General features: G+C 42.9%; 2 protein-coding genes across 4 annotated transcripts; both read left to right on the top strand.

The window, feature by feature from the left end:
- Positions 1-562: 562 nt before the first annotated feature.
- On the top strand, positions 563-6,241 carry LOC306918518 (uncharacterized protein). 2 transcript variants are annotated; one of them, XM_079531419.1, is made up of 3 exons: positions 563-628; positions 4,381-4,633; positions 5,770-6,241. In XM_079531419.1, the coding sequence occupies exons 2-3, from the start codon at positions 4,426-4,428 to the stop codon at positions 5,844-5,846; spliced, it is 285 nt and encodes a 94-aa protein (XP_079387545.1). In that variant the 5' UTR covers positions 563-628; positions 4,381-4,425; the 3' UTR covers positions 5,847-6,241. The 2 variants fall into 2 exon arrangements, with proteins under 2 accessions (XP_079387545.1, XP_079387544.1); XM_079531418.1 differs by lacking the exon at positions 563-628 and adding an exon at positions 1,786-1,962.
- Positions 6,242-13,456: 7,215 nt separating this feature from the next.
- On the top strand, positions 13,457-25,203 carry LOC306918524 (zinc finger C2HC domain-containing protein 1A-like). 2 transcript variants are annotated; one of them, XR_013789347.1, is made up of 10 exons: positions 13,457-13,579; positions 15,726-15,802; positions 16,093-16,212; positions 18,117-18,228; positions 19,235-19,380; positions 19,949-20,054; positions 20,933-21,008; positions 21,253-21,381; positions 22,679-24,251; positions 25,122-25,203. XR_013789347.1 is itself a non-coding variant. In XM_079531423.1 (9 exons), exons 1-9 carry the CDS (start codon positions 13,555-13,557, stop codon positions 22,821-22,823), a joined length of 936 nt encoding a protein of 311 aa, XP_079387549.1. In that variant the 5' UTR covers positions 13,457-13,554; the 3' UTR covers positions 22,824-24,528. The 2 variants fall into 2 exon arrangements, 1 of the variants encoding a protein (XP_079387549.1); XM_079531423.1 differs by lacking the exon at positions 25,122-25,203 and having other exon boundaries at positions 22,679-24,528.
- Positions 25,204-26,877: the final 1,674 nt, after the last annotated feature.

The following is a 26,877-nucleotide window of genomic DNA, read 5'->3' as shown; positions in this document are numbered from 1 at the left end:
ACAGTTCATAACATTTTTTATTTTATTTTACAAATTACAATAATTTTCTATCATTTCAGTAGCCTGGCTATGTTGTAATGATCATTAGACTCAGAAGTCATAACCCGTCCCAGCAATAGCCCCACCTATCTCTCAGACTCAGGGCAGATTCACTATGGTCCCGACTTCTGGGAGTGCACTCTACTCAGTCAGGAGTCAGGACTAGCCTGGGCAGCATTCCATTTCGGGTTTATGATCCGGTCGGGAGCGGATGGTAACTTTCGTCTGAAATCCCACCAATGACCATATTTGTAGCCTACGACTGTAGGTAGGCTATCTATACAGTGGGGATTTTGCTTGGTGGAGAAGCTGAAGCAAAGCTTATGAAGCAAAAAAAAAAGTTAAGCATGACCTCAGCCTGAATAATCCCCCTGGGAATACGCAGATGGTGCGCAGTAGCCTACGTACATACATGGCTCCGAAAATTGCACTCATTGCGGTGCTGCGTCCCGTCTCCCGTGCATGATCATTTCATTTTGCCTTGCCTTGCCCTTGCCTCCGACAAGAAAACGGCACATTACCGAAATCCGTGTGATGATGATGTGATGTGACCTCGCAAATACCTGGAGGAAGCCATCAGTCCCAACAGGTAGGAGGAGAGAGGCATCATCATGCATTCTTGGAAAATAGAAGGGAGAGACATTTTCATATATTGCATCTGGCCTATATAGCTCCCTTCTCTCGAATATGGTGTAGCCTACGTCTGTCTGCCTTACAGGCGCGGAGCTTCGAGTGCATGGTATTATTTGTCAATATAGAAGACATGGCTATAGCCGTATGGCTTATAGGCTAGCTGTGTTCATTTATGACTGGAATCGTGTTCATCTTCTGCGAGGTTAATTGTCTTTCAGGCCAGTGTCTGTCCGATGCTTGCTTTTACAGTCAGCCTGTTGGACATCATAGACATAGACGATGCATCGACCCTTTACGTATAGCCTCATATAATAGGGCACTACACCTGTTTAAAATTAAAATAACAAAATGCGTGCATAGACGAATATAGTGGCTATATATCCATGTATGCTGACTAGGCTATATTTGGCATTTCAAATCACTGCCTCTCCCCGCGGGAGAGGCAGTGATTTGATATATTATTTTTCTCTTTTGCGAGCCAGTTGAATATCAAGTCAATTTGGTTTAAGAAATTAACTTCGGATTTGAAGCCGCACATGGGAGAAAATATTGGGCTAATTAAGTTCAAGTGGATCATCAATCCACCATATTATGAACACAAAAATATTATATTTTTACATCAGATTTGACCATTTGAGGAGTCACAAAAATCAATCTCAAGGATTTGAGTCAAATCCAGAGATTGGTCTATAAAGCTTCGTGTGTGCGCGTGCCGTGCGTGAGTGAGTGAGTGAGAGAGACATTAATTGCTTTATCCTACTATAAATGCGCCACATCTGCGTGTCTGTCTGCGTGCGTGTGTCTATGGTTGTAATGCACAACTCGAGAACCGTTTGACCCACCGACTTCACATTCGTGTGCCAGGTATCGAGTCGGTCGGACCCACGGTTCTCTAGAACCACCACAAAAGGCTCTGGTCAGGCTCTGCCAGTGGGCCTAATGAGGCCAACTCCTTTCACCTGGGCCAGCGGATCTGCCAGTGGGCCTAATGAGGCCAACTCCTTTCACCTGTGCAATTTCCAGCCTCTGCCTCAGCCAATTGAGGCTCAACCAATCAGGCTCTGCCAGTGTGCCGATTTGATTGCCAAGTATACACATACACACTAATACACTTTTCAGTTTGCAGTCTTCACACACAGGCACATACACAGATCTCCATGTGGGACACCGGCTGACAGTTAAAACGGGTGCTATGACAACGTATATCATTAGGTTCCCAAGTTGCATCGTTCCCAAGTAGGCCGGTGGCCGACTGCGACGGGCACGTACAGGTCTAGTATCTGTAAGGAGGTCAGTGTTCATATTTCAATCACTGGTTGTGTTGATTTACTTGAGTGTAGTTGGTGTAGTACATATGGAGTATTTTACTTTTTTGCAAGCACATGGCATTCACTCCGGGAACTGCCCATAGATCCGAAGTCCCGTTAGTCCGAACATGCATTAAGGTTGGCGAACATGCACTGCTCCCGTGCTTGCGGTTGTGTTTAGGTTAGGGTTAGAGATAGGGATAGTAATTTCGGAACAATGAACCTTCTGACTACGACACGGCCGCTTCACTCCAAGGCTAAGACAATTATTGTATAGGCTTTTGACTCCACTACATTTCTAGGAAAGCTCTTAAACCCATACTTACGTAAAACATAATTCGTTGCTGTAGGGAGGAAACCTCATAACTCCATTTTTGAGGTTTTTGATTTTCTTTTGCCATAAATCAGTGCTATTGTGTGTTGTTTCTAAAATATTGTACCAATGGAAAGTAGTAAAAAGTGCTTTGGACTTTAACTCCATTGGACCCTCAAACTGTCTGCTAAAACAACTAACTCCACCACCTCTCCCCCTCTCATGGAATTAATTGACAATATCTAAAGTTACAACACCAACTTTGATGAGGCATGCAGTATTGCTTTGTTTTAAAAATATAAGGTATTCAATTTCAACATTTTGGAGTTATGAGGTTTCCTCCCGACAGCAGAGATATATTATGGATGAACTACAGCCTACCTATATTACCCTATTTAGAATATAGTGAAAATAGCTGCTCTGTCTACTTTCACTATTTTTGAGAATTTCTCAGTTTTTAATTAGATTTGTTTTCGGGAATGTTAAAATTTTTACTTTCACCCACCCACCAGTTTTGTTAGCTCAAGATCTAACTTGCCACTCAGCCAGTCAGTGAAAATGAGGGCATAGCACATTGGCTTGTTCTATTATGCATTTGTTTATATGCTATTTTAAGGACAGGCCAACTGTGCACTTGGCAGTAAAGCCAGGAGGACCAGATTCAGCGAGTCGCCGATGACACTGCATGGGCGACTATGTAGTAGCCTATATGCGCTGAGGCACACACATTATGCATGTGTACATTGACCTGTGTGCATAACATGATTGCATGATGTGAACACGCATATGCACACACACACACACACACACACACACACACACACACACACACACACACTTCCTTGTGTTTTTGCAGTGGTGGACAACCCCAGTATATACACAGGTCAAAGTAACCTATATAGATATTCCTGGTCAAATGTTATTCAACTACAAGTAAAAGTTTCACCAGGATGCATTGCAGCCAGGCCATGGTTAATTTATATGGCCGAAATGTTGGATACCATTTCACTTTATTTTGGAGCACTAGCTAGTTCTAGCTATAGTTTGCGGACTGCGGATGTCGCTTCTTTAGAGTATTAAACAGAGCCCTATATATGACAGACATTTCATATTATGACAGATACGACCCACTGTATATGACTGTACATTAACAATGTCTTACAGATACTCAAAAAATGAAGTACAGTAGTCTACTCAAGGAAATGTACTTTGTGACTTTCGACCACTACTGTCCCAGGCTGTGTCGTGTCCTGCGCTCAGTCACGACGCGTGTCTGGTCTACATCATCAACCCATGACATGAGGTCGAGAGTGACAGCTGGAATCAGTGTTGTTTTTGTCGGCTATTTTTAAATTTAGTCTCAGTCTTAGTCCAGTTTCAATCACCGTTGTCAGTTTTTATAGTATTTAGTCGAACTCATCCTATTTTTATTTAGTCACGTTTTAGTCGACTAAAAGTCGAGCATTTTAGTCTTAATCTTAGTCCAATAATCCGTAAATGTATTTGTCTAGTTTTGGTCAACAAAAACTGTTGACATTTCAGTCTAGTTTTAGTCTGACAATTATTTTAGCCCTTTACTTTTTTGTCAGCCAATATGTTTCCATCTAATCTGAATCAACTGATTCTTGTAACTTGGGGTCACCGTTTAACAATTCAAGAGGTGCAATCAGGTGCTCTGAATTTCAGGGCTGTAATTAAGCTCAGCAGTCCATATACTGAAATAACATACTTGAAAAATTGACGAAGTAGAATTACAATCAGAAGAACTTTCAGAAGCATTCAACCAAGCCATTGAAATGGTGTGCCTTTTATATTTTGAATAGGAGCACAATTACCTAATTGTGCTTCAAGCGAGCATGATGGAAAACTTAATATAATGACTCACAATGTCAATCAAAAGTCCATAATTAATTAGGAGGGATTCGTAGCACAGGCTACGAATCCATATAGCGGTGACCTATATATCGGTGTGGCTGATATAAGTGTCATTATTTAGCTTTTTTTGATCGGCATAATCTGTGTGTGTGTGCGTGCTTGCGTGCGTGCGTGCGTGCGTGCGTGCGTGCGTACACGTGTGCGCGTGTGCAGTGCTGTGTGTCCCAGCAGGCCCTGCTATGGTGACGTGTGTCAGCGATGACGGATGTGGAGGCGACCTATGAGGGCTTCATTGGCTCGCGGCGGACCGGTCGCAGGAACGCCGTCCACGACCTCCCCGCCGCGGAGGACGCCCCCGGTGGAGAGCAGGGGCCCGCCGCTGGCAGCCTGGCACAGGGCCTGGCTCAGGGGCCCGCTGCTGGCAGCCTGGCACAGGGCCTGGCTCAGCTCAACATCAACAAGTCAGGTGAGAGGAGGAGGGTGACAAACACATTGACGCAATCTTCGTCGATGACGTAGTAGAGCGTCGCAGTCCCGCCCCCTTTCATGACGCCCGGAAGAGAATTTCCCATAAATTTTTCGCATAGACGTTTCAGAAGGTATTTATTTAAAGACCTGTAAGCCTCGGACAATACAAAGCCAACTCGGATGGTGACAAATCATGACAATAAACACAATTCTTTGGGCCGAACAAATAATTAGAAAGAATAAAAAATGTAAAATAAAGTGCTGTACCCTGCCCTTTTTTTCTTCTTTCTAATTATTTGTTCGGCCCAAAAAAAATGTGTTTATTGTCATGAGTTGTCACCATCCGAGTTGGCTTTGTCTGAGGCTTACAGGTCTTTAAATAAATACTTTCTGAAACGTCTATGGGACAAATTAATGAAAGATTCTCTTCCGGGCCGCTCGTCGGGGGCGGGACTGCGACGCTCTATAGTCGTACGACAGTGTCGCGCAGTGAAAATTCGCCTTCCAGAGCCATATGTGGCCATAGGGTATAGGAGCCTATCTCGTGTTTCTGTATAGCGTGAGGTGGCTTGATGTACAAGTATGACGATCCAAAAGATTGACTATAGAACAACCTATCACACTGACCCTGGTCCTCTAGAACAACCTATCACACTGACTGACTTACTGATGCACAATGAAAAATGTATTAACTCCTTGAATACCCGTTACCATGGGGGGCGATCAGTGGCCAGTGCCAGTAGACTACACGAAAAAGATCCGTTTCCTGGCCGCATGACCCGGAAGTAAGAATCGTGCATTTTCGTGCCAGGGTCGCGGCCGTGCTCTAGCGATAGAACCATTGATATGGTTAGCGGGAGCTCGAATTAATGTTTTATTAAGCTCCCAACATCGTACTTTATTCCATTCCGAGCCCTAAAACCACTAAAGACTGTGTGCGCGTGCATGGAGGATTTGGGCCATGGAACCAAGCGGTGGCTATGGCGACGGAAGCAAAAATGAGTTAAAAATACTATTATTAATTCATTCAAGGAGTTAAAGGTATTTCAAAACATTATTAAAAGTCCCTAAATTGTCACTTTAAAAATAGATACGCTGTATCCATCATTCTATCCATTCATCCCTCTCTATCAGGCAATGAGGGAGAAGGATCGGAGAAGATCCAGGATTCTTCAGCCAAAGAACAGGAGAGTCAAGCTGAGGACAGCTAACTGGATACTGGATGACGTTACTCCCATCTCATCTAACTCCCCCCTAAAACCCTGACCCCACCCAGCTGGTCATGGGCCACTAAGCGTCTCTGCCAACGGCATGACCGAACACAATCCTCTATTTCCGTCGGCCGAGTGACCCGGCATCGTCATGGCCTCATCATCCTCATGCTGTACTCGGGCGTGTTCCAATTCCCTTAAAAAGCCTCCTCCCCTTGGCACCTTTCCTTCACGGCTATTGACATGAGATTGAGTGTGAAAGCTTGCTATAGGCGAGAGCGGCGACATGGCGTCAAGCCGCCTGTCCACCTGTCACTGGTCCGCGGAGGAACGGAAAGATGGGATGGACGCTTTTCAAGGTTTTGTGGAGCGAGCTCAAGTGCTTCCACATAGGGCATTCACTTCTAGTCATTTTTACTAGTTGACTAGTTGCCTAGTTTACTAGTCGACTAGTCGACTAGTTGTTTAACTACCTATTATGTAAAAAATTAAATAAATTAAAAAAATAAACTTTTTTTTTTAAATAAATATTTGTACATTGAAAAACTGTGTACATGGTGACTATAACTATAATCTACCTGATCTTGAGGCCTACAAAAATTTTATCAACTAGTCAACTAGTACCAACAAGGTCGACTAGTGGATTTACTAGTCGACTAGTAGTCGACTAGTTGCTTAATGCCCTACAAGTTCCACAGAACCAGGAACTCCCTCAATGATCTGTCCATGTATGGATGCAGCTCGACTGTTAGGTCCGTGTCTAGGGCGGTGGTTTTCAAACATCTTTTGAAAAGATCTTTTGAACATGGCAGATTTACAAGCTCACGACATGTCGCATCACGACGCGATGTGAGCGCGTTATAAGATGATCTTATGAGCTTTTTTTCTTTTCTTTGACCTACCGAAGCCGAACAAAGCTCATGGTCAGTTGGAGTATGCTGCAGCCTTTAATCACTGACAGTTGTGCTATACCCTTTGTCGATTGATGGTTGACAGTTTAACACCAAGATCTCACTGTATGGACTCCACAAGAGCCAATTCTCCAGTCACAATAGTTTTGTGACAAAGAGATACTTTGTCTGTGCTGTCTGATTATTTTCTTTCTTAAGCCCTAAATAGTACTTAGTATGACACATATTGATAAATAAATTAAATAAATGAAGTAATTTTTTCGTCAGGATAGATGTTGACATTTCTAAACTTAAAAGTGTGCGTACTATGAGTATGATGCATGCTCTTATACCAATAGTTTGGTAAACTAATGTATAGTTTACAATATATGGCCTTTGTGCAAACAGTCTGCATTCCATTGCTCAGACAGAAAGATTTCAATACTGGTTGCATTGAAATACACAGATTCATAATTATGTATTGAATTGGATGTGATGTAGGCTTGTGTGAAATTACACCTAGTAATGTTTTTATTCCACTTCTGAATAGAGGGTATGCGCGTGACATCATCACCAATACCGGAAGTTATGCGGGAACGCCTACTGAGTGGCAAAAAACTACTTTCTGGCCTCGACAGCCCATACATCCACACAGAAAAGTCCTATTTGATTGCATTAAATTACTTTAAACAACATTAAATTCACTTTGTCACTCGATTAGCCACTCAATCTGCCATTCACTTTATGCATGCGCATACCCTCTATTCTCCTGAAAGTAAACCCTTCACTATATCCCTCAGAGAGAAGAATCTACTGACATAACTCCACTATAACATCAATACACTGCCTTTTTCTAAACCAGTGGTTCTCAAACTTTTTTAATTTCAAGGACCCCAAACATGGTACGCATTGGGACAAAAGGACCCCCATAACTCCACAAATGTGTACAACAAGTGTACACATGTAAATCTCAGAGTTACAGATCTGTAAAGGTCCATTTGGCTCCTAGTCCATACCCTCTCGAGGACCCCTGGGGGTCCCCAGACCCCACTATACTCTAACAGTGGTTCCCAAGCTGTGGTGCGTGCACTCCTTGTGGTGCGCGGGCGCCTTCTAGGGGGTGCGCGACATGCAAAGGCTAATGGTGGGTGGTGCTATGGTTTTATTTTAAATATATTTGCATATGATGCCAATATTTGGCAAGTATATGCAGAATATAGCCTATGCTGCATATACTGTATGCCATATTCATAAATGTGCATATATGTGGATAAATAGGAAATGTATGGGGGGAAATATTGATTTATAGTGCAATTGCAAAGTCGAAAAAGAGCATATACATTTAAAAACAAAGCATACATGGTAGGCTTGAATTGGAATATTTATTAGAAAATACATTTACAGAAACACAGCGTAGCCTATTTGTAAGTAGAAATGCTGCCACTGCCAAATGTGCATGTTATGAAAATCCATAATGTATTTTTGTATAACTTTGATGTCCCGGGGAGACACCAAATGTCTCTGTTGGGTCTTGAGCTGAAAATCTTTGGGAACCCCTGCTCTAGTGTATTAAATATTGAAATCTGTTTTATTTTTTCTTCTTCTTAAAACTGGGGGGAATACAAATCATTTGAAGACGAGGCTGGAAGAATGGCAAGATGTCCAATTGTCTGTTGTTATTTAATGGACAAGAACTAGTACTAGTTTCATGCACTGTAAATGGCCTAGATTAGAATGTCCTTGATAGTGCTGTGTTTTATACCAGTTGTTCTCAACCTATTCTGGATCAGAGTGGGGGTCCCCGGAACATCCAGACCCCCAGGTACACGCCCAGGGGTGGGTGGCCCGGTTCCGGCGAGCCGCCCCGCGTCCAAAATCATTGAGAAATTAGTGTGGGGGGTCCCTCTACTCTACTGTACTGTCACTGTATTGTACTGTACTGTAACACCCCAAATCATAATATATATACAGTTAATATGTGTGTGTGTGTGTGTGTGTGTGTGTTAGGCTGTGCAACAGTGACACTTGGTTCTATAGGAGTGGTTGCACCACTCAAAAATCACACCTGTGTGAAGTGAGGGGCGCTCTTATCATCGTACATCATCATCATGACGTAACAAGACGATTTGCTCGTCTACATATGACGTAGATTCTCCATTCATTGTCAATGGCATTTAATGTTTGTGTTAGGACAAAAATCTACACTATAGCTGAATATAGGAGGGGCCCCTCAAAAAAGTGCCCCTTAAAAAAATAACAGGAGAATCAAATAAGACTGTAGCCTTCAGTAGTGGAATCAGTTAAGGAACATAAGGTCAGACCTGGTGACACAGAAGAAATATAACAGTAAAACCAAAAAGTCAATGTTGTACAATTTGTCACACACGTCACCGCAGTGAAATTTGTTCTCCGCATTTGGCCCATCTCTTGGAGCGGTGAGCTGCAGCCCTGCTGCACTCGCAAATCATTTGATTCGTTGATTTGACTCCCCATTCTAACCCAGGGGTTCTCAACCCGTGGGTCGCGACCCCTCGGGGGGTCGCCAAATTATTTTAGGGGGTCCCCAAATTATTTTCAAAAAAAAAGAGAAAAAAAAATATATATTTTTAAATTTTATTTTCACTTTTTTTCAAAAATAGCAGACCTACAAGCTCGTAGCGCGCCACTCGGTGGCGCGCTATGAGCTTGTAGATCTGCTATTTTTCAATAGCTAAATTATAACAATGCTTAAAACACCAAAAGGGGTTCCCGCCCAAAATGGTTTAAGGTTATTGTAGCAGTCAATTTATATTGGGGGGCGGGAGGGGGCGGGGCGGGGGTCCCGAGACATTGCCAAAGCATTTCCGGGGGTCCCCGGCCAAAAACGTTGAGAACCCCTGTTCTAACCCATTGATGCTGGAGTGCCAAGCAGGGAGGCATTGGGTCCCATTTTTACAGTCTTTGGTATGACCCGGCCGGGGATCGAACCCCGACCTCCCAGTTTCAGGGCAAACACTCTAACCACAAGGCCACCGTCTGGTCCTCAATCCCCGGCCCTGACCCACACTGGATCAGGGCCCACTTACTTCACTTGAACATATTTAAAGTGTTTGCGGCACACACAGCTTTTCAGAGCATGTTTATTTTAATTGTCAATCGACAATAAAAACTCATTTTCCTATGCTTTAAAGAAAAACATACCATGATATTTTCATCCTATACATTTTTGTTATTATTAATGTTATATTATCATTAACGTCTTATTTGGGGGCCCACTCCACGGCCCACCAGTGGGGCCTGGCTCGCAGGTTGAGAATCACTGTTTTATATACTGTTTCATATGTGTCATATGTTTTTCTATGACTCCCTCACAAGCCCTTCCATCTGGCATAGTTCTTTGTTGATGATCATATTTGAATTTGTTGATGAGATTGTCAGCTTTATTGCACAATTAAATTCAACCTGTGGAAAATTGCCCATTATTAGTTCTAACTTCTGAAATTAGTAGTAGTCCTAAAAGCATACTTTAGATTTTTTTTGTTTGTTTTTTACTACAGAACTTTAAGTCGAGTGCACAACCCCTTTTGGTGTTTTTTAAGCATTATGTAGCACTTGTAGGTCTGGTATTTTTTTTAAATCGTGACAATGTGGAGCAAATCTTTGAATATATATTCTTTCAGAGCGAATGTTTTTAACTCAAATCTTTGTTTCTGGGGGGGTCCCTGGAACAAACATATTTTGAGATGGGGTCGGTGGCCAATTACATATAATTCTAGGGCTCCTTGACATGAAATAGGTTGAGCACCACTGACATAGAAACATGAGGTTTTTCAGAAAACTCAGGATTTAGAAGGCATTTGTAGTAGTAGGCTAAATACCAAAAAGTATCTTTACTTTGATTCCAATACTGGGGATCAGCACCACTGATTACACTTGTGAGGCTGAGTCAGGCCGCTTCCTGAATGACATCATATACAGCATAACATGTGTATAATGGTATATGGCCCGGCCTAAAGGTAACCAACATTAGAACACGTATGTATAAGAGCTTTCTCTAAAACATGTGTTTGAAGTGGAATTTATAGCCTCCATTCAGATCCATCTGTAGCCTACACAGTTGTTAGATTAACCACGTAAGCCCTACTGTAGCCTTAACAGGGGTCTTCAATGTTTTTCAGCCCAAGGACCCCCTTAGCTAAGAGATAGATGAAGCAGGCCTGGGAGCCCTACTACATAATGTATACAATTATGTTGCAGAACATTTTCATAGATTTTAGATAGCTTATACAGTAGCCTTGTTTGCATCACTAGGCTTATATAGCGTTGTGTTGGATTCATGTTCACGTGTATTGTCCAAACCAGTCTTTGCCCAAAATAGCAGATCGACAAGCTCACAACGCCTCACAGCTCAAGGGGTTGTGTGCTTACAGATCTGCTATATTTTCGGCAAATGCATAACTCAGAATAGTGATGGGTTCAAGTGGTTAGTGTAAAAAGAAAAAAGATTGCAATCACACAAAGTTTTGGCAGAGCCCCTGTAGTAACTCTGAGGACCCCTAGAGGTCAAACAGCCACAAAACTAGAGGTACAGTATAGCGTAAACAATAATCTGGTGCCACCCACTTACAAAACAAATATGGGTAAATTCACCTTCCGCAGCACTGCTATTCAGGTGTGGAATGCGCTGCCCCCTTCCCTTAAAACAAGCAAATCACTGGCCTCCTTTGAAACAGGCCTAACATTTCACCTGTCAGCAGGTCAGAGGGAGAGGAGGTGACCAATGGCTGTTTTAGATTCTTGTTCATGACTGTGTGAGTGCATGGGTAGATTTCTACCTGTAGGCCTAATGACAAAAACAGGAACGCCAGGTTTCAAGCCGTAATCTTATATCCATGGGGTGGCGCCCAGTCTACCCATGTGTCCTTGAGCAAGGCATTTTAACCCTTAACTGCTCCCTGAAGAGCTATATTCACTATTTTTGAAATAGGGTTCATTCAGAATATATTTTAGTAAGTTTAGGTCCTTTATTTTGGGTCTTGTAGTAGCGGTTCTAAAATGTTTGGGACACACAGTCAGCTCCTATAGCTACAGTATGACATTCCTGCAGAAACGTTATAGCTTTCATTAAAAATTGCATTTCAAGTCATGCATTTAGCAAAAAATAGCAGATCTACAAGCACACAATGCCACGCGCTGCGAGGCGTTAATTGTGAGCTTGTAGATATGCTATTTTGGGCAAAGAGGTTTGGACAAAATACGTGAACATGGTCCATTATTTTATTTCGGGTCTAGTGTAGTAGCAGTTCTAAAATGTTTGGGACACACAGTCAGCTCTCAGCTACAGTATAACATTTCTGCAGAAATGCACAATTAGCTCAAGTTATATATCCTACATTTAACCAGCTGTTGATTCCAGCCACGTGCAGTAACGGTCCTATCAAGATGAGAGCCCCGGCAATCAGCCAAATTATAATGAAAGCTATAAGTCAGTACAGACAGAGCCATCATTGTGTGAGCAAGAGGGACAGGGAGAGAGGGAGAGGGAGGGAGAGAGAGAGAGGGAGAGAGAGGGAGAGAGAGAGGGGGGGGGGGGGGGGTGGCGGGGGATCCAGTCAGTCTGTCAAACAGGGATTTTGTTGTGGTGAGTGGTGACGACATATGGCCATCCAAGCATCCATCCACTAACTAACACATATTTTATGTGAGCCGACAAGCATCTGTCTGTGAATCACTTCATTCAAGTTCACACATGTGTGTTCAGTATGGCCAGTGTGTGCTCTCTGGCCCATGCAGTCGGTTTGAACTAACACTGGTGGGGAGAAACAGTGGTTTCCAGTGTCTGGGGCGGGCTAGCCTGCAATATCAGCTTTTAAAATGAAGTGTTTTACTGTACATAAAACATATCCCAAATAAAGCAGACACAGACCCTATTCAGGCTTCTGGCAGCACTGAAACGATTTAGATTATAATCACAATAATGTTAAGATATTTCTCACGCCTAAAGTATGCATAATGTAACAGTATTCTGGAATGATATTACTTCATGGAGAAATAGTGGTTGCCTCCTACACCCCCCTGCTGTTCAAAACAAACATTTATGCATACTGCATTTATCAGTAATAGCGTCTGCCTGGGGCCCTATCTGAAACTAGCTCCTCACCACTCGCCATAAACACTTCCACTAGGTTTGAGCATAGATATAAAAAAATAATAGAGACGCAATGCAATGCAAGTGGATGGGAGGGGAATTCCGGTGCCGTCTCTATTATTTGTATATCTATGCTCAAACCAAGTGGAAGTGTGTAGGGCAAGTGGTGAGGAGCTAGTTTCAAGAGATAGTTGTTGTTAGGCAACCAATGACCAGCATACAGTAGAGTAGACTGAGATACATGGGCAACTGGCGGCCACATGCGGCCCACACCTTCACCTAATGTGGCCTGCAGGTTAATATCCAAATTGATATAGACCTATATATATATATTATTGATTTCAGCTTAAATATTATTGATTTAGTAGCGTAATGCCTATAGTATTCAAATTGTATTGTCTTTTTTGTATTTCTATTTAAGTTAACATAGGCTATAAATACATTTGAAATTTAATAAAAAGTTTTCCAATTAAAAAATAGCAACAAATAATTTAGGATTCCAAAAAAAATATATAGCAAAAAAAATAGCCCTCTGGAGTGCACACACACACACACACACACACACACACACACACACACAGCCAAAGAGCCAATGAAGTTCTCGGATACTGGTAGGTTGGGCGTAGCTTCCAGTTGCCAGTGGCATCCATCCTCCTGCCTCTACAACACAGAATAGATAGACCCGGAGAGGATGATGATGGATCAGTTTGAAGAAGGTACGTCATTTATTTTAATAACAATAACACACACCTTGCGCCTCTCAATAGATAATCATAATAATGCTAAATCATTTTTCCAATCATCTTGTTTTTCCACGCCGCAGCATTATGCAGCTATTGTTTTCTTCAGCGACCTCTCTTTGTTTTATGTGCTGTTTTTTTAAGTCACAAGAAGAAGCCTCTGGGTTTTGACTTGGTTGCGCCGCGGCGGCGCCGCCCCAGCGAAAATAGCTCTATCTACAAGCTCACAACGCGTTCACTGCGTGCCGCGCTGTGAGCTTGTAGATCTGCTATTTTCAGTGCAGCGTGACACCGCCGGGTGCGCAACTTTATAATGCTGCTTGTAGGGCCCGACTGGGTGTGATCAGATCTGCTCCTCTCTCTCATCCCCTTATTGCAGCAGCTAGCATGTGTTGTTGTTAGCATCATGCTAGCTTCTTAATACATCACTTTGTTATAGCTTTATTGTAAATGTCTTATTTTATTTTTTATGTTGGCTCTTGACGTATCCATCAGGTTTAGCTTCCTTGTATAGATTATCATGGTAAACATGCACATGATATAGGCTATCTATCATCCCAGACATTAGACAAGATGCCATTATTAGCAGCATAATAATAGGAAGCTTTCCAAAATCAATATATGGGGCCTTTGTGATTGTGTTGCTATGGGATGGGAGCTTAACAATGGCTAAACATTACATTGCTATCTATCAGGAGGTGATAAATCAGACTGTCAAGGCAGACTACTAGAGGGCACCTAGCCACAACCTACCCTCCATTGACTCCCCACTCATCCAATTTGGTTTGTGATCTGCTTGTCTTAAACAATGTTAAACTCACCAACATTGCAGCTGTAGTCCAAGCTTGAATTATCCTCTTTCAATCTGCCGGGCTTGTTTTTCATAAAAAATCCCCCGTAGACATGTTATGAGCTACTTTCTGTCAAGAAATTCTGTGCAGGTGCCAGGTGATTCTTTTTCTAAGTGCTGGAGTTTGGAAGCACTCGTCATAAATCACTGAACGGCCCAGCGTACCACCTGTTTCGAATTTGCACATAATGCAGGAGACAGCAGCGCGACCTGTTAACAAAAACGAGTGCTTCCAAATCACCTGCAGTGGATGTCTTGACAGAAAGTAGCTCATAACATGTCTACGGTGGATTTTTGAGCGGTGCCTCCGTTCCATTACGGAGCTATGTATGTATGTCCCTGTGTCCGAGCACGGAAAGCTGCAACACGAACACGGTAACTCTGTCATTCGGACACAGGAAGACTCGCCGGAAGCGGGTCGCCCCCCTGGGCGCGTACCTGGGGGTCTGGATATTGCGGGGACCCCCCGGGGACCCCCACACGGCCACACGGTACAGTTGCACCGCTCACTTCACACACGGGTGTGATTATATGAAACAAGCTGCAATGTTGGGGAGTTTAGCGTTGTTTAATACCTGCAGATCTGAAATTCGATTTGGATCAATGGGCTTCCAATGGAGGGTATTGCAACTCTAGTCTAGATTCATCCCATTATTGTTGCAAATTGCGGCTAGCTGATATCCACCATGGGCGATGAGATTTTCCAAAAATGTCAGATCTTTCTGTCAGGCTCACTGCCTTCCATTTATTCCAGCTGGAACTCTGATCCATTATAGTAGAGAAGTGGTTTTCATTTCAAGGTCCCCCAGATGAACATGTGTTTGTCACCCGAAGACCCCCAAAGGAAAACATTTTGTGCCATGGACAAACCATACAAGAATGTGTTGAATGTAGCCGAGTTACAAGCCCAAAACACGGTGCACGGGCAGCACGGCACGCACGGTGGCCCGTTGTGAGCTTGTAGGCCCTCTATTTTCAAATACGTGATGCATATTGGTGCACAGTGATTACACTGACTGTGACGCTATATTAACTAATTTTGACCTGAGATCAGATTCTAAAAATGTCTTCTACATCCTGACAGTTTTCTGAAAAAGCTATGTTTCTATGTCAGTCGTTCTTCGATTTTTCAAAAATAGCAGACCTACAAGCTCGTAGCGCGCCACTCGGTGGCACGCTATGAGCTTGTAGATCTGCTATTTTTCAATAGCTAAAGCATAACATAATGCTAACACCAAAAGGGGTTCCCGCCCAAAATGGGCTTCATTACAGATGGCGATGCTGCTCCTCCTGCCGAGGAACTGGCTCCATGTCAAATCTGCGGAAGGAACTTCTTCCCCAAAGTCCTGGTAATTATACGAGCAACTAAATGTCAACTTTGCACACGACATACCGTATACTGGGGTTCCAAACTTTTCAGGACACCATAAACGGATATTGTGAAAATATCTAAACTTGTAGATTGTCTATTTTCACAATGTTTGCCTCTTTCTTGTGTAATATTTGGCAACTTTGATCAATTGTAACTTTGAGAATGTATAGACTTGCACTGTATGCCGGTTTGTTTACTGTTGATTGGTGGAAAAACAATGTTGCACGTTAAGCTGATGAAGCCATTGTCCTCCTCCCCGGCCTGCAGAAAAAGCACATTCCCATCTGTCAGAAGGCAGCAGCCAAGAAGAGGAAAGTGTTTGACTCCAGTCGACAGAGAGCTGAGGGCACAGAGATCTCCACCCTCAAACCCATCAAAGCAAAGAAGGTCAGATTGAAAAATGGAAAAATGTCATGGATGGAATATATAGGAAAAAAAGCAGGGGGCTCGCAAACTCACTTTATGATGCTCCAAATTTGTATTCAGCGACACAGCAGACCTGCTTCCCCCCCCCCCCCCCCCCCAATTGGATGGCATATATAACTTTGTTCATATTCATTACAGTTCTTCAAGTTGGCAATCAATCACATTACATCAGGGACAAATGACCATTTGATGTGGCCTTCAAGGAGTATGCGTGCACAGTTTTGCGCCGATCAGTTCAATGGAGGGGGAGGCATATTTTGCAAAAAATGGCCTCCTGGTGGGCGCTATAATAGGCCGAAGACATGGCCACAGCATTTCCGGGGGTCCCCAGCCAAAAACGTTGAGAACCCCTGCATGGGCTAGATCACTGTTAACCCATTTTGACCTGAGATCAGATTCTAAAAATGTCTTCTACATCCTGACAGTTTCGTTCTTCGATTTTTCAAAAATAGCAGGCCTACAAGCTCGTAGCGGTGGCGCGCTATGAGCTTGTAGATCTGCTATTTTTCAATAGCTAAAGCATAACATAATACTAACACCAAAAGGGGTTCCCGCCCAAAATGGGTTTTAACAGGCCCTCAATCGAGGTTGCTGTGGTGTCGTCGGATTGGGTAGATTATGTGGACAAATAGTTGTAATTAAACCACAGTTCAGTTATTAGGCATAGTCTAATATGAAATAAACAACAAAAAATGATGGCAAACGTCCAAGGGACGCAAGCTAAAAATGTCAGTATTATTTTGAAACGTTTACAAATTTATTTTGTAACAGACTACACGACTAGTCTAAAAATATAGGAAACACAGAGTAAATAGCCACATTTCCATCTATAAGGCCGAACCTCCATGAACAAAAACATTGTGATTAATGAGGCTTCATTCACAAAATGTGCATTACGTTATACTTTAGCTATTGAAAAATAGATCGTAGCGCGGCACTCTGTGCCACGCTATGAGCTTGTAGGTCTGCTATTTTTAAAAAATTGTGAAAACGTGGCGCAAATCTTTGAATGGGGGGGGGGGGGGGGGGGGTCCCTGGAGGCTGGAACAACATATTTTCAGATTAAGCAGCCAATTACACATGTTTGTGGGGGTCCTTGACATGAAATAGTTTGAGAACCACTGATATAGAAACATGGGTGTTTCAGAAAACTGTCAGTATTCAGAAGGCATTCGTAGAATCGTCCTCAGGTCTAAATGGGTTAAGTTAACCCATTTTGGGCGGGAACCCCTTTTGGTGTTGCATCATGTTATGCTTTAGCTATTGAAAAATAGCAGATCTACAAGCTCATAGCACGCCACCGAGTGCCGCGCTACGAGCTTGTAGGTCTGCTATTTTTGAAGAATCGTGAAAAGTAACATGATAGTGTTTGAGAACGACTGACATAGAAAAACATAGCTTTTTCAAGAAAACAGTCAGGATTTAGAAGGCATTTGTAGAATCGTTCTGAGGTCGAAATGGGTTAAAGTATGGAGCTTCACCATGCATTTGTCAGACCAATGTGACACGTGGAGACTGGGGACTGAAACCAAATAGGAGCTAGTGGGAAGGAACTGAGCCGGGTCGATCACGTTGCTGCTGCAAAACACACTCGCATGACAGTGGACTACTTCTGTCACAAGTCATCAGCCTGCAGCGTGTCACTTTAGTGTTTACTAGCCTTTTCACACAGCACAGAATGACCTCATCAGCCCCCGCCATCCCCGCTTTGATTCCTGACCGGCAAGGCTGAAAATATCTGATCTCAGAACATATCTGGCTCTCCAAGTACCACCATAATAACTAGGGTTGTCCCGATCCGATCACGTGATCACTGTGTGTTTTCCGCCATCCCCTCCCACCCACCAACCCATTCCTTCCATTAGGCAGAACCCCCCAAGAAGCAGTCCAACTGGCGCAGGAAACATGAAGATTTCATCGCCACCATCCGAGCAGCCAAGGATGGCGCCCCGGCGCCTCCCCCCAGCCTCGACCCAGGTAACACAGAACCGCCGCCTCCCCCCCAGCCTCGACCCAGATTTTGATGATGATATAGAGATTTGATATTGCAAGGTGCGTGCGCACGTGTGTGTGGATCTGGCACCCTCCAGTGGAGGGGCTTTTTAATGTCAAGGACCCCCAAATTGATATATATTTGGCCACGGACCCCCATCTGAGTACTATATCACAGGGACCCCCAGAAGAGACGATTTGCATTAAAAATGACAATATATATATAAAAACTAAAAAAACTAAAATGTGACTAAAACTAAATGAAAACTATTCAAGAAAGAGACTATGACTAAAACTAAAATCAAAATTTGCTGTCAAAATCAACACTGCAGTAAATATAATCTAATGTTGGAACATAATCATGCCTGCCCCCCTAGAGACAGGCCTACTGTCACAGACAGTGTGAATATTGTCTGGGAAGCATTCCAGCAATAACGTTGTCTGGAAATGTAATCTGGAGAGAAATGTTATCTGAGCATCTTCAGTCCGGAAGAAATTAATATAAATACATAATTAGCCAGAGGACAACACAAATATAATATAGAATCAAAAAGGTTTTCTGCCTCAGGTTAAATACATAAACATTCCTTCAAAATAGAAGCTCGGGGTGCCGGGAAGATATGGCCGCTTTTACTCTGTAAAGCCCCCCCTTACGTCCGAGGAAAAAAACGGAGACATATGTTTGATTGCTTACCTTGCTCTCGTTTAGATAAAAATCGCTCATTGATCCCTCGCATTCATATTTTGAACGAGAGGCAGGTGAGAAGTCAGAAATTAAGAGCTTAGTATATCCATCTGATCAAAACCACGGAGAGCTCCCTAGATTAGGAGATACGAGGCATTCTTTCTGCAGCGGTAAACAGGGAAGTGACCGGGACCGTGGATGAACGAAGAGCGAAGAGTATGGTGGCCTTGGAGGCCAACTATACTAATAACCATTAACTAATTGCATACACTCTCCACAATGACATTCTTACCTTTCTCTGTTTAGATTATGTTGCGTGTCCGTTTTGCCAGAGGAGGTTCAACCAGAGCGCCGCCGACCGACACATCAAGTTCTGCCAGGAGCAGGCTGCTCGTATGCCCAAGGGCAAGCCTGGTGACCTCGCCAAGAAGCCTCCCCCCGCACGCACACCGGTACACGCACGCATAAACACACACACTAGGCGACTGTGGCTCAAGAGGTAGAGCAGGTCGTCCAATGATCCATGGGTCGGCGGTTCGAATCCCGGCTCCTCCTGTCTACATGTCGAAGTGTCCTTGGGCAAGACACTGAACCCCAAATTGCTCCCGATGTGCTGGTTGGTACCTTGCATGGCTTCCGCCGCAATCGGTGTATGAATGTGTGTGTGAATCTATGTAATCTATGTAAAGTGCCTTGGATAAAGGCGCTATATAAATGCACCATTTACCATTTACCATTTAGGCCTGATTTGATCACAATTATTTCCAACTTTTGCCTTGATTATGATTATAAAGATATATTTTTGGTCACACACACAAACACACACAGAGTTACAAAGCAGGCCTTATATTGATCCCTTACTAGGAGATGCCACCTACCTTTCAAATCAAACTGTGGCAACTTATGAACACTTTCTCACTCTCTTCCGCTCTCAATATCTCTCTCTCAATCTCTCTCTCTCTCTCTCTCTCTCTCTCTCTCTCTCTCTCTCTCTCTCTCTCTCTCTCTCTCTCTCTGCAGGTCAAAGGTCCTGGTCCAGTCAGGAAGGTCAACTCCCCTGCTGTGTCCACGTCCCTCTCGTCCTCCTCTCGTTTACCTCAGAGGGCGGGCCCTGGACAGTCCACCGGTGAGACTTCAGCTCTTTCTCTGCCATACTTATAGCCATAGACATAATGCTAGGCGCCTCTTCCGGCTCTGGGGCGAATGCTCTCAAGAGAGGGCAAGCTTCCGCGTTGGTGCTTCACAGAAGCTTCCGCGTGCGTCACAAGAGCGCATGTTCGGGTCTGACAAGTTCCGGAAAAAGATGCGCTGTGATTGGCCAGTAGTCACTTGAGTGGCAGCGTGCCACTCACGTAGCGTGCCTTTTTTCGCACTTCCGGCGCACTTCCGCCCCCGAAGTGTCCGCCCTCCTGTCGACACACATGGCCCCAACAAACTGCAGCGGCCAATGAGGCGTCTATTTTTAAAGTCATAACACAATTATCATTATGCTTGTAGTAGATCGTCTGTTTTTGGCGATTTGCTGCAGTACTGTTGTAAACACTGGGTCAGACTTGCTGCCGTTGCATTCATTCAGCCTAGTGTCAAACAAATGTTTTGGTACTCGGGTCAGAGTATCGGGTTTCATGGACCGCCAAATTAACACGCATTATGCTACGGACTCTCGATTTAATGGCATTTCTATCTCTGGTACCCCAATTTATATTGTAAAACCACTGTTAATTTAACTCTGAGAGTGTACAAATGGAACCAAACATTTGGTTCCATTTCCCCTGGAACTTTCCCCTGGAACTTTCCGCTGGAACTCCCTCAAGTACTCCTAGTCCCCACTTTGGGAACCCCATGCCTTAGAGACACAATCACATACTGTATCATCGCCAACCAGTCCAGTACTATTGTGATATTGTTTATAATGTTAACACTGTTAACAACATAAACTCTCTCTCTCTCTCTCTCTCTCTCTCTCTCTCTCTCTCTCTCTCTCTCTCTCTCGTGTGTGTGCAGGAATCCCATCTAGTAAGAGCTCCTCTTCAGGGATAGTGAGGAATTCTCCATCTGGCATCACCAGTCCTCCGTCAGGGTGAGTCAGTCGCCTAGCCGGCAGAATCCCTTATGTGCTTTGTATAAAAGAATTGACACCTTAACCACATGAAGCCAAGTGTCTCTATTCTGAGCATGTCACTATAGGCAAAACACTAGTAGATCTACAAGCTCACAAAGCGTCACATTGCATTGTGAGCTTGTGAGCTAAGTCTAGGGACCTGCGGGGGCCCTGGTCAACAAAGTATATAGGATTTAATCCCTGTGTTTGGTGTGTTGGTCAGTGTGCAGGGCAGCAGGCCCAGAGCGATGGGCTCCGGCTACGGCTCCGTTGGGAGGAACGCTCCCACGTCAGGAGGAGGAGGAGTGGGACTCAGGAGGAAGGTCTCCAACCCGGACAACTACATCTCTAGGTAGGACAACTACATCTCTAGGTATAGGACAACTACATCTCTAGGTAGGACAACTACATCTCTAGGTAGGACAACTACATCTCTCTCTAGGTAGGACAACTACATCTCTAGGTATAGGACAACAGCCACAAAGGTTTTATGGTCATGATTCACCAGAATCCTGGATGGCTGGATTCTAGGCTTAAAAGACATAAAACATATTTTTTGTGTTTTTTGAGCTCCCCTGTGTATTTTCTATCCCCACAAATATGCAATTTTGAACAATCAGGATTTCTCATCATAGGGGCTTTTATGAAAATTGCTCTCAGGAACAGCTCAACTGATTTGGTCGTTTTTCTGATGTCATCAATGTCACCCTACTTTGTATAATTCCTCCCTCTTCAGTTCCATTTTTTTTCCCAAGCTGGCATGGAATGAAAACAAGCCTGTGTTTATCTAGCATTAGTATTATGATGACTCAAATATTAAATAAGTTGCATATCAGCACCCCCACCACCTCAGGACATTGTGGTACTGCAGCTAAAACAGCTTCAGAAGCAAAAAAAAGAAATGCCATGGACTGGTTATATCAGAGTGGTGATTGAGGCTCAAACCATTAGAAATAAGTATGAGGGACATAGACAATATGATATTAAAAAATGTTTTAAAATTCATGTTATAGCTGCTTTAAAATAATTTATATCAATATATGGGAAGAATGAATGGCTTTTTTTTTCTTTTTCAATGGGTTCAGAAAACCACACTCACTGCTATGCTCTATAACAGGAGTGGGGAATTATTTTTCCCAAAGGGCCAAATGAGAAACAGAAAATATTGTATTGGACAAAAGACTGAACTCAATTCTGCATAATATTAACATTATTTCTATATAAAAAGCAGTAAATGACAAGCTGGTAAGAGTATAGGCTATTATTATGACCTCTGACTTCAGTAAATAAATACTTAGTAGTCCATATTTTGTTGAAACCTCTGCATACGGCATCCACCTTGTGGGCGGACATTTCTGAGGAGGTGACAAGGAAGGTAACAAGTTGTCAATCACACGCAATTCACGGCAGGAAACCGATTGCGTGTACGAGAATAAACTGCAGGCTTCAAAATATAAGCAATGCCGTTTTAGTTGTGTTAAAAACGTTCGCCCTGAAAGAATAGATATTCAAAGATTTGAGGCACATTTTAACGATTTTTCAAAAATAGCAGACCTACAAGCTTGTAGTGCGGCACAGAGTGCCGCGCGCTATGAGCTTGTAGATCTGCTATTTTTCAATAGCTAAAGTATAACAACTTTTTTTTTCAGGAACGATCCCAACAACGGTGCGGATGACGTGGACAGCAGCGGAATGAGATGCAAGCCTTCGTCCTGCCATTCGTGCAGGACGAAGTTCCCAGTCGAGTCTGCCAAGTTCTGCTGCGAGTGCGGGGTGAGGAGAATGTGCATCTAAACGAGAGGAGAGCCGAGCACGGGACGGGCACGCTGGTATCGCTCAAATCTTGCCCTCCCTAGCTGCTTAGATCCGGTACCAAGATGTGGGGCGTGGACAACCATGTCTTGGGTCACATCAAACCAGCTCGACCAGTCGCCCAGAACGAGGCTACAGTGTATTTGTCACCAAGAGAAATGGATGATAATCTCATCCGTTTCACCCAGTGTCTGACCCTAAGCAATTTCTCCGTATTATTCAATATAAGTTATTCAGTTCATTAACTAATGTTCAGTTCGCTACTTGGTGTTGAACATTACACCTGTGTAGTACTCTGAGCCAGTATCGACAGTGGGTAATGGCCAATGGGTATGATCGATGCCTGATCGATACTGTACTTTGTTGCGCGCCGGTGCTGCGCACACACCGGAAATAAGTTCACAACGCGGTGCATCGCGGCACGTTGTGAGCTTGTAGATCGGCTATTTTCCCCCGATATGAATCAGTATAAATAAATCGTGCTTGAGAAATGGACAAGAGTGTGAACAAAACGAAACGTTATGGAAACAGCCCTCGTCTCCAAACCTCCCCAATGAACCAGGATCATAGATCCATGGCCCTCTGCACCTGTATATACTCCTACTGAAGTGCAATATGATTGACTACTGACAAAAGAAAACAAGTTAATGTGTTGTTGTGAAGATGGAATTTGGGAAAGGTTCCATGTTCTTTTTGACAGGGACCAAAGTGAAATATATCTGTTGAATTCGGTTAGCGTTTTCATTATTATTATTTCTGTTATTTCACAGGCAATATTTGCTTTTAATGACTATGCTACAGGCCTCGCATTTCCAGCCAAGGGTTTATGAAATGTATAGCATTGCTTGAAAACCCATTTTTTTAAATTTTCTCTGACTTTATATATAATTTTTTTTTTTTTCATGTGATTTTCACTGAATGACTTTCTGCATCTTTGTTTTTATTTTTTATCTGCAATACATGGTATCAAAATGTGGTTTAAGTGTGTGGTTTTGTATGAAACCACTTATGTGCCTGTATATGTCCAGCCCATCCTCTCCCCAATAGTGTGTTTCCATGCTGTCAGTATTGGACTTACTTCGCTTAAAGCTGTACTCATGAACGACCCGAGACGGGCACTCGGGTCGCCTACGTAAAATGCTGAAAATATTTACCACTGAGTTTTATTTTTTATTCTCTTTTGTAGTGCAATATAATGAAATACTTGTGCTCCGGCTTCTCTCTGCCTTAACAACACACAACAAGGACTCCAACAATCCCAAATACACGTAAAACACTACAGACCTACAGGTCCTACACAGAAGTGTACTCAATGCACTCATTCGGTATATTCAACAGATACAATTGTATAATATACAGTTTATTTTAAAATTTCACTAGAGGATAAAGCCCCTTGAATTGCAGCAACCAGTTTTCAAAGGGCTCCTCGATATTCACAGTATGTCAGTCTACGGTAATAGTGTGCTGTGTAAGGCATAGCAGTGGGCCTGGTTTTCTGGACACGCTGAAAAGTCAGTCATAAATGTTTCCCATAGAGATTTACAAAAATATTTATATGAATAATTTCAAGCCTCGAATCCAGCCATCCAGGGTCCTGGTTAGGGTTGTCCCGATCGGATCGCTTGATCGGAAATCAAGGACGATCACATCATTTTCAAATGATCGGAATAGGATCGGGAGCCAAAAAAGCGTGATCGGGACATCCCTATAGTATCAATATTATATCCATATCATGATATTAGACTGGATATTGTGTGTGATTTGGGATATTATACTATTGTGATATTGGCATAAACGGATCGGGAAAAAATCCATATCGGTAGATACTCAAAATGAAATGATCGGATCGGGAGCAAAAAAATCGGGGCATCCCTAGTCCTGGTGAATCATGACTATAAAACGTTTCATTCTGTGAAAAAATTAATAACGCTAAACAAAGGGTATTTATTACATGTAGTATAAATGTAGCCTATATTAATAAAAGAAAAAATATATATATTATATATATTTTTTAAATTATTATTTTCTTCACAGAATCAAAGGTTTTATGGCCATGAGTCACCAGGATGGCTTGATTCTATAGGCTCTGAATAATTTATATCAATATTTGTGTAAATCTAACGAATTGGAGAGTTTTCAGTGGGTCCAGAAACCCGCCACGCCCACTGCTATGCTCTATAGGTGCAATCCTGCTGTTCAGCAACTCCAGCCACGTTGGCGGAGAAACGGACCGTATACGAGACAGAAGGAGTTAGAACAGAACTTTACCACATGAGCGAGGTGCCTATAGTGTCCTTAACCCATTTAGACCTGAGCTCGATTCTATAAAATGTCTTCTCAATCATGACAGTTTTCTGAAAAAGCTATGTTTCTATGTCAGTCGTTCTTCGATTTAAAAAAAATCACACCCGTGTGAACTGAGTGGTGTAAGGTTTTATATAGCATGATCAGCTGTGGTCTGACGTAATAAGGTATTATATAGCCTGATCAGCTCTGATCTGACGTAATGAAATCACACCCGGATGTGATTTCACAACTGGCTTTTTTTGTGCAGAGAAAATGACCACGGTTGCTACGGTCATCCAGTTCACCCGGGTGTGATTTAATTACGTCAGAAATTATTTTGAACATAGCAACCGTGGTCATTTTTTTCTGCACACAAAAGCCAGTTGTAGGAGTGGTTTACACCACTCAAAAATAGCAGACCTACAAGCTCGTAGCGCGCCACTCGGTGGCGCGCTATGAGCTTGTAGATCTGCTATTTTTCAATAGCTAAAGCATAACATAATGCTAACACCAAAAGGGGTTCCCGCCCAAAATGGGTTAACCCCTTTAGACCTGAGCTCGATTCTACAAAATGTCTTCTAAATCCTTTTAGTTAGTTTTTTTTCTGGAAAAAACCCATGTTTCTACTGTATGTCAGTGGTTCTCAAACATTTTCATGTCAAGGACCCCCAAAAATATATGTAATTGGCCGCTGACCCCCCCCCCCCCCCATCTTAATTATGAAAAAAATCATTAACATGGTGAAACACATCTTGATGATGTCATCAAGATGTGTTTCACCATGTTAATGATTCTTTTCAGACCTCCAGTTCTAGGAAACACAGAATGGGGGAACCTTTTTATTATTTCCACACAACAGCTCTAAGGTATATTAATAACATACTGTAGTAAAATGTTGAAATTGAGTGGAATGCCCCTTTAAAGAGCTACAGTACAAGGGTCCATTTGGTTACCAACTCTCCATTTAGCTGCGGGCTACCTGAAAAGCCCTCACGGACCACTGGTTGAAAACCACTGCTGTAAGGGGAAGGGCTTGGATGTCTGATATCTGTCCCGAACAACCAAAACACTCAAATAAACCAAATGTAAGTCATTACGTTTCCAGTGTTATCTTTGAGCGGTGCTAGACCCTCCTATGTCCAGCTTTGAGGGTGTGTGAACTGTGAACACAAACCTTGTCCTAACACAAACATTAACCCATTTTGGCCTGACATCGAAATTTAAAAAAATGTCTCTTTAAAATGTATCAGTGGTTCATGTTCATGTCAAGAACCCCAAAAATGATATGTAATATGCCACCGACCCCCATCTGAAAATATGTTGCTCCAGGGACCCCCCCAGAATCAAAGATTTGAGTTAAAGTTCCCTCTGAAAGAATATATACATATTCAAAGATTTGAGGCACATTTTCACGACTTTTCAAAAATAGCAGACCTACAAGCTCGTAGCGCGCCACTCGGTGGCGCGCTATGAGCTTGTAGATCTGCTATTTTTCAATAGCTAAAGCATAACATAATGCTAACACCAAAAGGGGTTCCCGCCCAAAATGGGTTAAATGCTTAAATGCCAATGAATGGCCATTTTTAAGTCATTGTCCCAACACAAACATTGACAATGAATGGCCAGCTTTGAGTGGTTGTGTAAACACAAACATTGCGTCAACACAAACATTGAAGACGAAGGTGAGGACGCAAACATCTAATTGGCCGGAATGAGATGATGTATGATGAAAAGAGCACCCCTCACTTCA

This window comes from Electrona antarctica (assembly GCF_951216825.1).
Source record: "Electrona antarctica genome assembly, contig: scaffold_117, whole genome shotgun sequence".
NCBI lineage: Eukaryota > Metazoa > Chordata > Actinopteri > Myctophiformes > Myctophidae > Electrona > Electrona antarctica.
The sequence above is the reverse complement of the archived record's forward strand: the minus strand, read 5'-3'. Positions and strand labels throughout refer to the sequence as shown.